An 11,656-nucleotide genomic window follows, 5' to 3' on the forward strand; every position below is an offset into this window, starting at 1 on the left:
CCGGGGCCGATGTTGGGAATGCACCGCCCGAGCACGGCGACACTCTTCAGAACGTACGGGGCGCACCGGCCGCTGCCGGACTTGATTTCTGAGCATTTCACCGTCGTCGGGTCCACTCCCTCCTCGCAGACGAAGTGGCTCTTCACATTACTGTTACACTCGTCTTCCTGAATATTTCTGAAGTTGTACGTCTCGTTGGGGCAATGCGCCACGCACACCTGCTTAGTGGGGCATCGGATGACTTCCCTGATGTTCGTGCACTGCGTAATGTCGAAGTAGTCCAGGTAGGGCTTATCGGCGACGTCGGTGCCTGGCGCGCCGCAGGGGTGGCCACGCGAGTCGACGGCGTGTAGCAGCAGCGCCGGGTCGCCGCGCGCGTACGCGAACGCGGCGACGGCCACCCAGCCGGCCAGGAACGCCACCCACACCAGCAGGCAGAGCACATCCGTGCAGGAGCGGCGGCGCGCTGGCCCGGCCGGCTCCCGTTGCTGCGAACTGGCCATGGCGCCGCGGGACCGGGCGGAGGACAGCGGGACGCGCGACACCGGCGGCGCACCGCTGCGACGCCGTCTGAGTGGCGAACTGGCACCCCGCACGCCCGCCGCCGACCGCACCGATTAGCTATCAGTGCCGGGTATCGACGGCGGCGTCTGCCGGACGGCGGCGCCGCCCCGCCCTGCCTCCCCACAGCCGAGCCGGCTGCTCCTGACGCTCGGCGGCCGGCCTGCTATCGGCTGGCGGCGCGGCGGCACGTCTCGGTGCCGGCGCGCCGTCGTCTCACGCTCGCGGGACGGTGACGGTGGCGGGCCGGCGTGCACGGCCCGGAGGCATGCCCAGCTCTGTCACGTCAGGCCACCGGCACGGCAGCGAGCTGGCCGCCGCCCTCTCGGCGGCCGCGCTCCTCCTGTGAGGCGGCTGTCCTCTGGGGGTACGGATGACGTGGATCTGTGCGCTTTGAAAATAATGGCCTCTGCGCGCGACGGCTGTCGGCTTGGGGTGTATGCTCAGCGCGCTGGGTTTACCGAAAGCGCATGTCAGAGATTGGGAGATATCGCACTTTTGCACTTGACAGTCACCACGTCGATGATAAGGACGAGTGTTATCACCTGTGACGTAGGACTTTCATGAAACGGCTGATGTAAAAACAAGAAACAGAAAACTATACCGGTGAGACGCTTCGGTAATCAACATCTCCCACTTAAGACCTCCGTGATTTTCACAGCTGTATTGTCTCTTGAATCAAGGTTCAGGAGACAGTTGTGGTCTTTGAAGCTCACTTCTTCACCACAATCGATCCCACCTGACGATAAAATAGCCTAGCGTGCGAGCTGGCGTATTAGGGCACGAGCGCGTGCAACAGCCAGCAAATGCGTGCTTCGGTGCAGTTTGGTGCAAATGCGCCCAGCACCAGTCCCTTTGAGCGCTGCGTTTCCTTGTGATTCTGTTCAGAAATCGACGTCGGATGAAGTCATCTGACGTGCCTGGTGACGTCATATCTCAACATGACCGTTTCTGCAGTACGCCCGGAATAAGTCGTCCTCAAGCCGTGCGGAATCTATCATGTTCTGGCGTGACATAGATGTACGTGCAGGCATCAAGACTACCTTGGAGGCGTCACAAGTCTGCACATCCTGAAGTAAAGCAAAGCAGCACCCGTGCGGTGTACACCGTATGTTTTAAGCCCCAAAACGCGCAAATCCCTCATTCTCTGGTGAGGGATTGTTGGCCCGTGCAGCAAAGTCGCCGCGCGCTGTATTCCGATTGCTGCCTCAGTTCCTAGGCCAGGTAAAGGTAAAACGTGGGTGAAGTATTTCCTGTGCCGCTGTGAACGAGCTGGCGCCACAGATAGATATTTTCCGATAAAGTACGAGCATGCAGGATCCGTGTTGGAGGCGACAGAGATAGTTGGGATGACGTCTGACGTCACGGGTGCGTCATCGGTATACCCGCCTGATGGGCGTTCTCTGGGTGGGGGTGCGCCCGGCCGTGGGTGGGTGTTCCGGCTTGCGCCACGGACGGTCCCGGCGTCCCGGGCGCCTGCCAGGCCCGCTTCCGCCGGCCGTCGCCTGTGATCGTCGCCCCTGCCGCTCTGGCGTGTGTGCGGACGTGATCTGCTCTGCGGTGACGTGGCCGGGCCTGAAGGACTTGGCGTGCCTTCTCTGATGCTCTCTGAGCAGACCCGCGCGACCGACCAACTGACCAACCGACGCGGCTGACCAAAAGACCCGCGCGGCTGACCAAAATACCCGCGCGGCTGACCAACTGACTAACTGACGTGTCTGACCAACAGACCCGCGCGGCTGACCAACTGACTAACTGACGCGGCTGACCAACAGACCCGCGCGGCCGACCAGCTGACTGCCTGACGTGTCTAACCAACAGACCCGCGCGGCTGACCAACTAACCACCTGACGCGTCAGCCTGAATCGATGCGTGCGACTCGATCACAGCCGTTGCCAGCGAAAGTCTCATCCGCCTGATGGTGGCTGCGGGGACGGGGACGAGACCTGCGCCAGCGACCTGCCCGCACCTCCCCCGCTCTGACACGCGCCGCCCCGCCATGCTGCCCCAGGTCGGATCGTGCAGATCGTGTTCGGCCACTTCGGCGTGGTGACGTGCCTGGCGCGCTCCGAGTGCAACATCCTCTCGGACTGCTACGTGGCCTCCGGCGCCGAGGACTGCGCCGTGCTGCTCTGGCACTGGAACGCGCGCTGCCAGATGCTGCTGGGCGAGTCGGAGTGCGCCAGCCCGCGCGCCACGCTCACCGGCCACGAGCGGCCGCTGGTGGCGCTGGTCGTGTCGGCCGAGCTGGGGCTGGTCGTGTCGGCGGCCGCCGGCGGGCCCGTGCTCGTGCACACCACGGCCGGCGAGCTGCTGCACGCGCTGGCGGCGCCGGCCGCCGCCGGGCCGCCGCAGCACGTCGGCCTCAGCCGCGAGGGCCTGATCGTGGCCGCCTACCAGCAGGGCGCCGTCGTCACATACTCGGTGAACGGCCAGCGGCTGCGTCACGACGTCCACGCCGCCAGCATTCAGGTGAGGGCGCGCCGGCCGAGCCGCGCCGCAGGCCGTTTGCCGCTTGTTCGCGCTCTGTTGGCCCGGTGACAATGCTGGTTGTGGGTGGCCGTTTGTCGCTTGTTCGCGCTTCTGTTGGCCCGGTGACAATGCTGGGTGTGGGTGGCCGTTTGCCACTGTCCGCGCCTTGTTGGCCCGCTGAAAATCTGGGTGTGGATGGCCGTTTGCCGCTATCCGCGCTCTGTTGGCCCGCTGACAACCTGGGCGTGTGTGGCCGTTTGCCGCTATCCGCGCTCTGTTGGCCCGGTGACAATGCTGGGTGTGGGTGCGTGCTGGCACGGAAACGCTCGCCTAATGCTTAGGTGGATGTGGTGTGATTTCGAACTGGAAACGATTCAAGTGTTGTGTGCATCAGGAAAGCATAGCGCGATGTTTATGTAGTCTGCTATTTGCCTTCTCGTCGAAAAATCTGTGCTCGCCACTGACCACGGCGCGCCACCTGCCGGGTCCGTGGCCGCCTGCCTTCCGTGCGCTCGTGGCGCCGCCTGACTGTGCTCCCGTGCGACCCTCTTGCAGTGCATGATTCTGTCTCGGGACGGCGAGTACATGATGACGGGCGGCGACCGGGGCATCGTGGAGGTGTGGCGCACTTTCAGCCTCTCGCCGCTGTACGCCTACCCGGCCTGCGACAGCAGCGTGCGGTCGCTCGTCCTCTCGCACGACCAAAAGTCAGTGACTGGCCGCTGGGCCCGACGCGTCGAGCCGCCGCTGTCGTTTGTGATGCAGTCACTCGCGCTGATTGTTTTTTTTTTTTTGGACTAGGACCCTTTTTCCTCTGGCTAGTGGGAGGTCAAATCAGAGCCGTTTGTGAGGCACGAGGCCGCGACCTCTGGGAATTGTGGTCGGTACTGTTGGATTGGGGCCCCTTTTCCTCCGGTTGGTGGGAAGTCAAATCAGAGCCGTTTGTGAGGCACGAAGCCGCGACCTCTTGGAATTGTGGTCGGTACTGAGCTGCTCTGCCCACAACTCTCGTGATCAAGTGTCATTGGATGACAGGTTAACCAGCCCCGTCGCCCAGCATACTGGCGAATGGTTACGGCCACTGCCTGTTCGCCCATTTTCACACCGTTGTGTTTTTTTCAGGTTTCTCATGGCGGGGCTGGCGACCGGCTCGATAGTTTTATTTCACATCGACTTCAATAGGTGGCACCACGAGTTCCAGCAGCGCTACTAGCGCTCGCGCGCCGCGGCACGCGCGCGCCAGCGGACCGCGAGCATTCCAGAGCCGGCTGCGGCGCCTGTACATAGCGCGGCGTCGTCCGAGCGTCGCCGACGCCCCACCTCGGCCATATTCTTAACGAACTAGTCATAGGCGCCGCCGGCGACGGGCAGCGGGCAGCGTCGCCCCGCGGCAGGGGGCGGGCGCCGCGCGTCGTGTCACGTGATGTCCCGCAGCTCAGAACGGCGCCGGCCGCTGTCTCCGGCGGTCCAGCCGTCTTGCCGTCCACCAGTTGCGCCCGCGCGCGCAGCTCACATTCCATCCAGAGATGCTTGCCATGTGCGGCCGCGGAGCCTCGCCCCTCCCACGAGACGCCCGTCGTCACGCGCGCACACACACGCTCGGTGTGGGGCCGCAGCGCGGGCGTCCGGCAGCTGTTCATGCTCAATACATGGTATGCAAGCGCGGGAGACGCGCGAGCGCGGCGCGCTCCACATTCCGGGGCGTCCGCTGACCGGACGGCACTGTGCCGTACGCGGCCGTTATTGTTGTTTTATGTTGATTAGTGATTATGATCGATTACGTGTCGGGTGGCCGAATCACTGGTGCTGGTGTCGGGTTTTATTTACGTCGCTGAGTCGCGTGTGCGTCGATTGGCGCGTGACTTGTCCGACGACCAATCAGAGGCGCGGCAGGTGGCAGCACCGTCGGATTTCTGACGGCGCCGCGTCGTCGGGCTGAGCAGCTTGCCTTTTGCACGGTTGGTCGGTGTGTTCTCGGTGTGCGTCACTTCTGCCGAATATACGGACGGTCAGCGGCGGTGTGTCTGTGTGCTTGGAGGCACGCGCCGGTTGGCGTCCGACTCGGCTTGGTCGGCGGCATACCGAATCGGACTTGGCCTTAGAGTGAGGTGGCGACACCGTTGCCCCCGTCCGCCACCCTCCCCCCGTCCGCCGCCCTTCCCGTCCGCTATCCTCTCCGTCCGCCACCCTCCCCCCGTCCGCCGCCCTTCCCGTCCGCTATCCTCTCCGTCCGCCACCCTCCGCCCGTCCGCCACCCTTCCCGTCCGCTATCCTCTCCGTCCGCCACCCTCCCCCCGTCCGCCACCCTTCCCGTCCGCTATCCTCTCCGTCCGCCACCCTCCCCCCGTCCGCCACCCTTCCCGTCCGCTATCCTCTCCGTCCGCCACCCTCCCCCCGTCCGCCGTCATCCCCGTCCGCTACCCTTCCCGTCTGCCGCCCTTCCCCCGTCCGCCCTCTCCGTCCGCCGCCCCACTCCCCGTCCGCCACCTTCCCAGTCCGCCGCCCTCATTCCAAAGTCCAGCGCGGCTAAAACAACACGGCAGTTTAGGGCGTCGTATTTCACGGTCGATGCACTAAACACGACACAGCACTGTCTGACCAGTCGGGCGCATCGCTCGCGGCAGTCGGCGACTGGGGCGCCGCGAATCCATCCGGGCCCGTCACCCACGCCGAAAGCACGCCACCACGCACAAAACCAGCCGGCACTGGCGGTCAGCACAGCAAGCGCACTTCTAATCTTGGGCTGGCGGTGGTTTCTAGACGCCACGCCGCCGATAGTCTCCGATCACCGCCCCGCTGGAGGGGGGGGGGGGGGGGTACACAGTTGTCGCGTCGCCTCGGAACCGGCTCCGGCTGCGGCTGCGGCTCCGGCCTGGTGCCGGCCTCGGTGGGAGGGTGCGGCGTGGCCGGAGCGGCAGGGTCAGCTCGTCGCCACCGGCGCGGCGCGGGGCGCAGCGCTGCCAGTCGTCCCCGATCCTGCCGCGGAGACAAGGCACGACTACACGTCGGTGTCTATGTTATGCTGAGGAGTCTGCCAAACCTGGGGCCGCGCACGGCTGTGGGGGGCGGCAGGGAGCCCCAGATCGTTAACTGGGCGGGGCTCGAGGGCACGGATTGACGATATAGATATAGATATGGATGATGTATATGGTCTACGTTAGCGCACTGTCTGGTGTTCCTGCATGAAACGAAAGGCCGCAAATTGCGACAGCTGACACTCCTGCTCTGTTTCTGGTGTGCAAACTCCAGCCCGACGAGTCATAAACAAAATTACTGACAGAACCTGGTAAACGGCCACTCACCAGACGACGGCAACAGCTGGCGCCGGGTGCTCAAATTTCTGTCCCCTGTGTCCGACTTTCCCATTGGTTAATCAGAGCTTTTCGGATCTTCCCATCGGAGTGCTTTCCAGATATCTGAAAAACAAATGCACTGCTCGGGAACTGGTATGCGTAGCATATTTTATTGGGGTTTGCACCCGACTTGTTCTTTATCAGCTAGACTGGTATCTAATGGATTGAGATCAAGAGTTAAGGGTTGCTTTTCATTCCAATGTGCCGTGTTTATTACGTCATCAACCAAAATGCGCCGGACTAAGGGAATGAAGAGCTCGATATTCACAGATGCAAGAATACTGAGTAAAGGAATGCGAGCAAGAGCAGTGCTGTAAACAAATCCGCTGTCTGTCAGCCTTGTACACATATTGTCAACTTCGGCTGCAGTCGATATAGTCATATTTTTATGTCCGTGCCTGCGCTGCATCCGTCCTTCCCTCCTGTGCTGCGGCTGGCTATAGTGCGTGGTGGATGGCACCCGGGGCTAACAGAATGGCGGCGCGCGGCCGGGTCTGCCTGTGCTGCGGCTGACTAGTGTGTGGTCGGTGGCACCCGGAGCTAACAGAATGCCGGCGCGCGGCCGGGTCTGCCTGTGCTGCGGCTGACTACAGGGTGTAGTCGGTGGCACCCGTGGCTGGCAGAACGCCGGCGCGCGGCCGGGTCTGCCTGTGCTGCGGCTGGTTACAGAGTGTGGTCGGTGGCACACGGGGCTGGCAGAGCGCCGGCGCCGGCACGCGGCCGGGTCTGCGGCACCTGCTCGTCCTCGTCCAGCAGGCTGGGGTTGGAGCGGGTGCGGCTGAGGGGGCCGGCCGGCGGCGGTGGCGGCTCGGCCGGCTCCTCCGGCCGCGCCGGCTCCTCCAGAGCGGCCAGCAGGTCCGGCTGGGAGCGGGCCAGCGCCCAGCTCCGCTCGCGTCTGGAACACGCGCCCGACGTCAAACGCCGCTGTCTCGCACCGGTCCACACACCAACATGCCAATCAACTACCGGTGAATAGGCGGGGGCGGGTGGGCAGCTCGGGCGAACAGGCAGGCGCGGGTGAACAGCTCGGGTCAACAGGCGGATGCGGGGTACCGCCCGGTCGGCTGACATTCGAAGCCGACACGGCCCGAAGGCACACACGAAGGCGGTTGTGGACTGTGCAATCCAGCCATATGCTATGGGCACAATCTAGCATATGGCCATAGGCTCCAAGCCGTCAGACAAAGCGATCAGTGCGTCTATTTTATTAGTATGGACGCCTGTCTATACACAGATCCGTTCTTAAATTACACCATGACTTGTAATGGCAGGCACGCATTCAGATTTTGTCTGCGTAATGGCACAACGCATAGAATTTGCGCTTGCCCAATATGTAACACACACCTCACTTACGGCCGATAATACCAGTCCACAATAGTTCGCTCCAAACGTACACTTTTTCTAAAAACAGCGGCCTATGGGTGTGTTTACCGCAGTTCGTCCTCCCGCTCCTTCATGCTCTTCAGCTCGAGCTGAATCTTCTCCTCAGCGGAGAGGATGCGCCTGTTGACGGCCGGCCCCGAGCTGCGTCTCTCCACCTGCGTACCGACCGTCCGCGGTTCACACGCCGCTGCGAGTACCGACCGCGCGCGGCTCACACCATGCCAGGAGTACCGACCGCGCGCGGCTCACATCCCGCCAGGAGAGCTGACCGCGCGCCGCTCACCTTGCCACGGGTGCCGATAGCTGCGTTCGGTGGCATCTTTTTTTAAACTCCGACCGCAGCAGGAGCTCATCGGAAACCGGGGCAGACTGTTGATCAACACTGGCTGCTTGATTTGCGACATCGAATGCGGTAAATATACATATGAGATCACTCGCTGCAATAGAGAAGAAGCCGCGTTTATTTAGAACGGAGTGAGGAGTTGCATCTGTCAACAAGTTGCAACTGTCAACTGCTGGGGCGGGGAGCGATCTCGCGCTCCCTGAGAGAGTGAGCTCCCTGTCACGCCGCCTCGCCGCCTCGCTCCGGCCGTCAGAGCCCGCTGACCTGCTGGTGCTGCGGCGCCGGCGGCGGCCCGTCCACCGACCAGCGCGTCTCGAGGCGCCGCTGCGGCGGCGACAGGCGGCGGCCTGAGCTCAGCTGGCAGAGCTGGCCGCGCGACGTCAGGAACTTGTGCAGCAGGCCGCGGCCGACGCCGGCGGAGCTGGCCGCCGACTCCGGCGCCGGCCGCCGGACCCACAACACCTCGGCCGCCCCCCTGGCCATGCTCGCCGGCGCCTGCGACGCCGCAGCGTGTGGTCAGTAGCGCGCGCCGCACGGTGGACCACATCCCGGCGAACGCCCTCGTATGTTACACATCAGCAGCGGCGCTCTCCACGCTCTGCGATCACTTCTTAAGCGAGATCGGGACATGGTACAGACACTGAACCCTGCGACTTCTGTAGGGATGACGCTAGTTGGGACTGTAGCGTTGTTGCGGGGTGCAACACATTAACTGAGTGTAGTTTTCAAGACGATCAGGCTACATGAACATATCACTACTCTGCTAGCATTGAACGAAAAGGGGCATAACCCGCGTCCAACCCGCGTCCTCGTGGAACTCGTAACTTATCAAAGTCAAGAAAGATCTACCCAAATTATTGCCAAAAAGGATGCAAACCTTGCAAGAGTTTTGTCGACCGAACAAAGCAACATAGCGCTCTAACACCATATTCAGCGGGGCTGCGAATCACCTTAGCTCTCACAAGAGAACTTTGGGAAAGTTTGCAAAAGTTGCAGTGTGTTGCAAAAACAGTTTTCTGTTTGGGACATCAAGATAGCGTTCTTAAACCACCTTCGATGTTCTCGCTAGGCATTGAAGATTCTGATGGCAAATTTGCAAATTGTTGCAAAATGTTGCAGAAGGCTGCAACAGTGAATTACGGCAAAACGAGACGCCATAGAGTTCTAGGACCACTTCCATTCTCTTGGCAAGGTCCGACAGACTCAAACTAGCAATTTTCGAAATATTGCAAAGTTGTCCAAAAATTGCACATAAAGCTGCGGTCACCCCCCGCAACGGTGCAGGATTTCTCGCGGCTCCTCACCGTCCCGGCGGCCGTCTGGTGGCCGCCGCCGTCGCTCCGGCCGCGCGGCGGCTGCTGCTGGACGTTGCTGGAGCTCGCGCTGGCCGCGGCCGGCGGCCGGTCGCGGCTCCGCCTGCCGCGCCGGGTCCCGCGCTGCAGCTGCCTCCCGAGCGGCCCCCGGCTGCCGGGGCACGCGCCGGGTCAGCGGCGCGCGGCGCCTGCGACGCGGAGCGCTCGGCGCGGCACAGGGCGGCCGGCGGCTACACAGGGTCGCCGCTCATGTCAGTGTTTGACGAGAGGTTTGTAAGTGAAGAGGCCTGCTGGGGTGGCCAGCGTTTGATGCTGAGATTTGGTTCACAGATTGTTTGCGGTGCAGCCTCATCGGCACGTTGGATAATTGTGGACTGTTCATCCCGACTAGTTATCCAACGGAATGATAATTACCGGGGACGATGCAACATTACTTTCCCTGCCGGCGCGCCTGAAGACCTCAAATGTCATATCATCAGCTACCAACTGCGGCATGACCACCAACTGGTTTGACGCTGACTCAGCAGTTTTCCCAGGAGCTGCCGGTTTATTCCGACTACACCGTCAGTTTGGTTATGTTGTCATTGTTTGAGGAGAGGTGTGTAAGTGAATATGCTTGCTGGGGTGGTTAGGTATTTTGGCCGAGTTATTTGTACGACCATGGACGCGGTAATCTCTAAAGCCAAGTTTTGTCAAATATGGAACGTTATTCCCCTTTCACACTGAATACCAAAAACACAAAGCATCCGTGCAAAAGCATCAAGAATAGCGCCCAAAGCGCAGCCGTGAGTGACGAGTGGCGAATCACCGACCACTGGTGTCGCCGCGCAGGCTTGGCCGACGCCAGGCGGGCAGCGCCTGCCGCGAGCGTGCTCACGTGGGCTCGGCTGCTGGGGCTGGGCGGCGGCTGGCCGGCGCGCAGCGCCAGCTCGCGGCGCCGCTCCTCCTCGCGCTCCTTGGTCAGACGAATCTCGCGCTCGATCGGAGTTTCCGCCGACCTGGTGACGCCGGCGCGAGCTCGTTAAAGCTGTCGCATGCGCCGCTCGAGCGGCAGGCTGGGCGAACTGTCGCTGGCGGCATCTCCGGGCTCGGCCCAGGCCTCGGCTCGATTCATTTGGTTAGGCGGGGTACAATGACATCATGCACACTCCTGCGTTCTTTTTCTGGGGATTTGATGCCAACCATCACGAGGGCACGGTGGGCAAGAGTGAAATAAGATAAAGGTGTGAATTGAGTATACTTAATCAGAACTTGTGAGGCAAATGACACACAAGACCAAAACACAACCAGGGCACGACATCAAAGTCATATTGCCAAAACAGAAAATGACTGCGCTTAGTTGGAGCAGGAGTTGAGGTAGGCTTTGAATGCTGTATAATGACCGATACACATCGCAGACAAGTTGAGAAAGCGGACTCTAAGCATTTTAATCTCTTGACCACGACCTTTTCCTACAACTTCGCGAAAACTACCCAATGCGATATGCACAAACTTGTCCAGTAAGACGGAGCTCTAAAATTTGCAACGTTTCTTGTCCTGCTGACCTGCTCTATTAGAGAAACAAGCATAGTTCCGCGCTTCAAGACAAATGATATTCTGAGCTTGTAGTGCGCTTCTTTCTAGACCAGTTCACCTATGCTAATGCCAGAGACGGACCGAACCTGCTTAATGTTTTAAGCCTTTTCACGAACAGAAAAGTAACCAGTACATTTACAGGTCATTGACTGCGGCTGATCAGCTCACAGTCGCGCCACGTTTGTCGATTTCACAACCTGAAATGACGCTGCAAATAAGGTCGCAGTTTTTCAGCGTAAGGATCCGATCCCGATCTTAATGGGCCGTTACGTCACCCCTGAACCGGGGTCAAGGTTCATGCAGACACCAATGCTCGCACAGCGTCTGGGCCGTGCTCTTATACCCTGCATGAATCTCATAATAAACGAAGCGGACCCCTCAGAGTCCCAGGTTCAGGCCGGCAGCTCGAGTATGCGATTAATGGCTGCATGGCTAAACGGTGTCAGCTGAAAACAACTGCCACTGGGACCAATCACCACGGGTTTCGCTGGGTTTGTTGAGCGGCGCAGCAAGCATTGGCAGCAGCCAGCCGGAGCGCCACCCGATCCGAAGGTCCTGGGCATGACGCGGGTTCCCCTGCTCCGGGTCCAGCGCACACTGCATGCCCGGCGCGGGGGGCCGGTCCGCAGTCTGTCGACCCCGACAACTGTAACGCC

General features: G+C 61.2%; 2 protein-coding genes across 2 annotated transcripts in view; one reads left to right on the forward strand and one right to left on the reverse strand.

Moving 5' to 3' along the window:
- Positions 1 to 5,048, forward strand: part of LOC119108008 (neurobeachin-like) — a gene marked incomplete at its 5' end in the record, with an annotated part of 139,363 nt that extends 134,315 nt beyond the window's left edge. Inside the window, 3 exon segments of the mRNA XM_037231593.1 lie at positions 2,573 to 3,033; positions 3,589 to 3,740; positions 4,156 to 5,048. Of these exon segments, the coding sequence (XP_037087488.1) occupies positions 2,573 to 3,033; positions 3,589 to 3,740; positions 4,156 to 4,246 (704 nt within the window).
- Positions 5,049 to 5,572: 524 nt separating this feature from the next.
- Positions 5,573 to 9,452, reverse strand: mdu (mitotic spindle positioning protein meduse). The gene is made up of 6 exons (XM_037230607.1): positions 9,417 to 9,452; positions 8,377 to 8,607; positions 7,818 to 7,924; positions 7,122 to 7,281; positions 6,336 to 6,449; positions 5,573 to 6,009 (listed from the first exon to the last, which is right to left on the reverse strand). Exons 2-5 carry the CDS (start codon positions 8,593 to 8,595, stop codon positions 6,366 to 6,368), a joined length of 570 nt encoding a protein of 189 aa, XP_037086502.1. The 5' UTR covers positions 8,596 to 8,607; positions 9,417 to 9,452; the 3' UTR covers positions 5,573 to 6,009; positions 6,336 to 6,365.
- Between the last annotated feature and the right edge of the window lie 2,204 nt (positions 9,453 to 11,656).

The sequence above is a fragment of the Pollicipes pollicipes genome, unplaced genomic scaffold (genome assembly GCF_011947565.3).
Source record: "Pollicipes pollicipes isolate AB1234 unplaced genomic scaffold, Ppol_2.1 Scaffold_6686;HRSCAF=7923_pilon_pilon_pilon, whole genome shotgun sequence".
NCBI classification, from domain to species: Eukaryota; Metazoa; Arthropoda; class Thecostraca; order Pollicipedomorpha; family Pollicipedidae; genus Pollicipes; species Pollicipes pollicipes.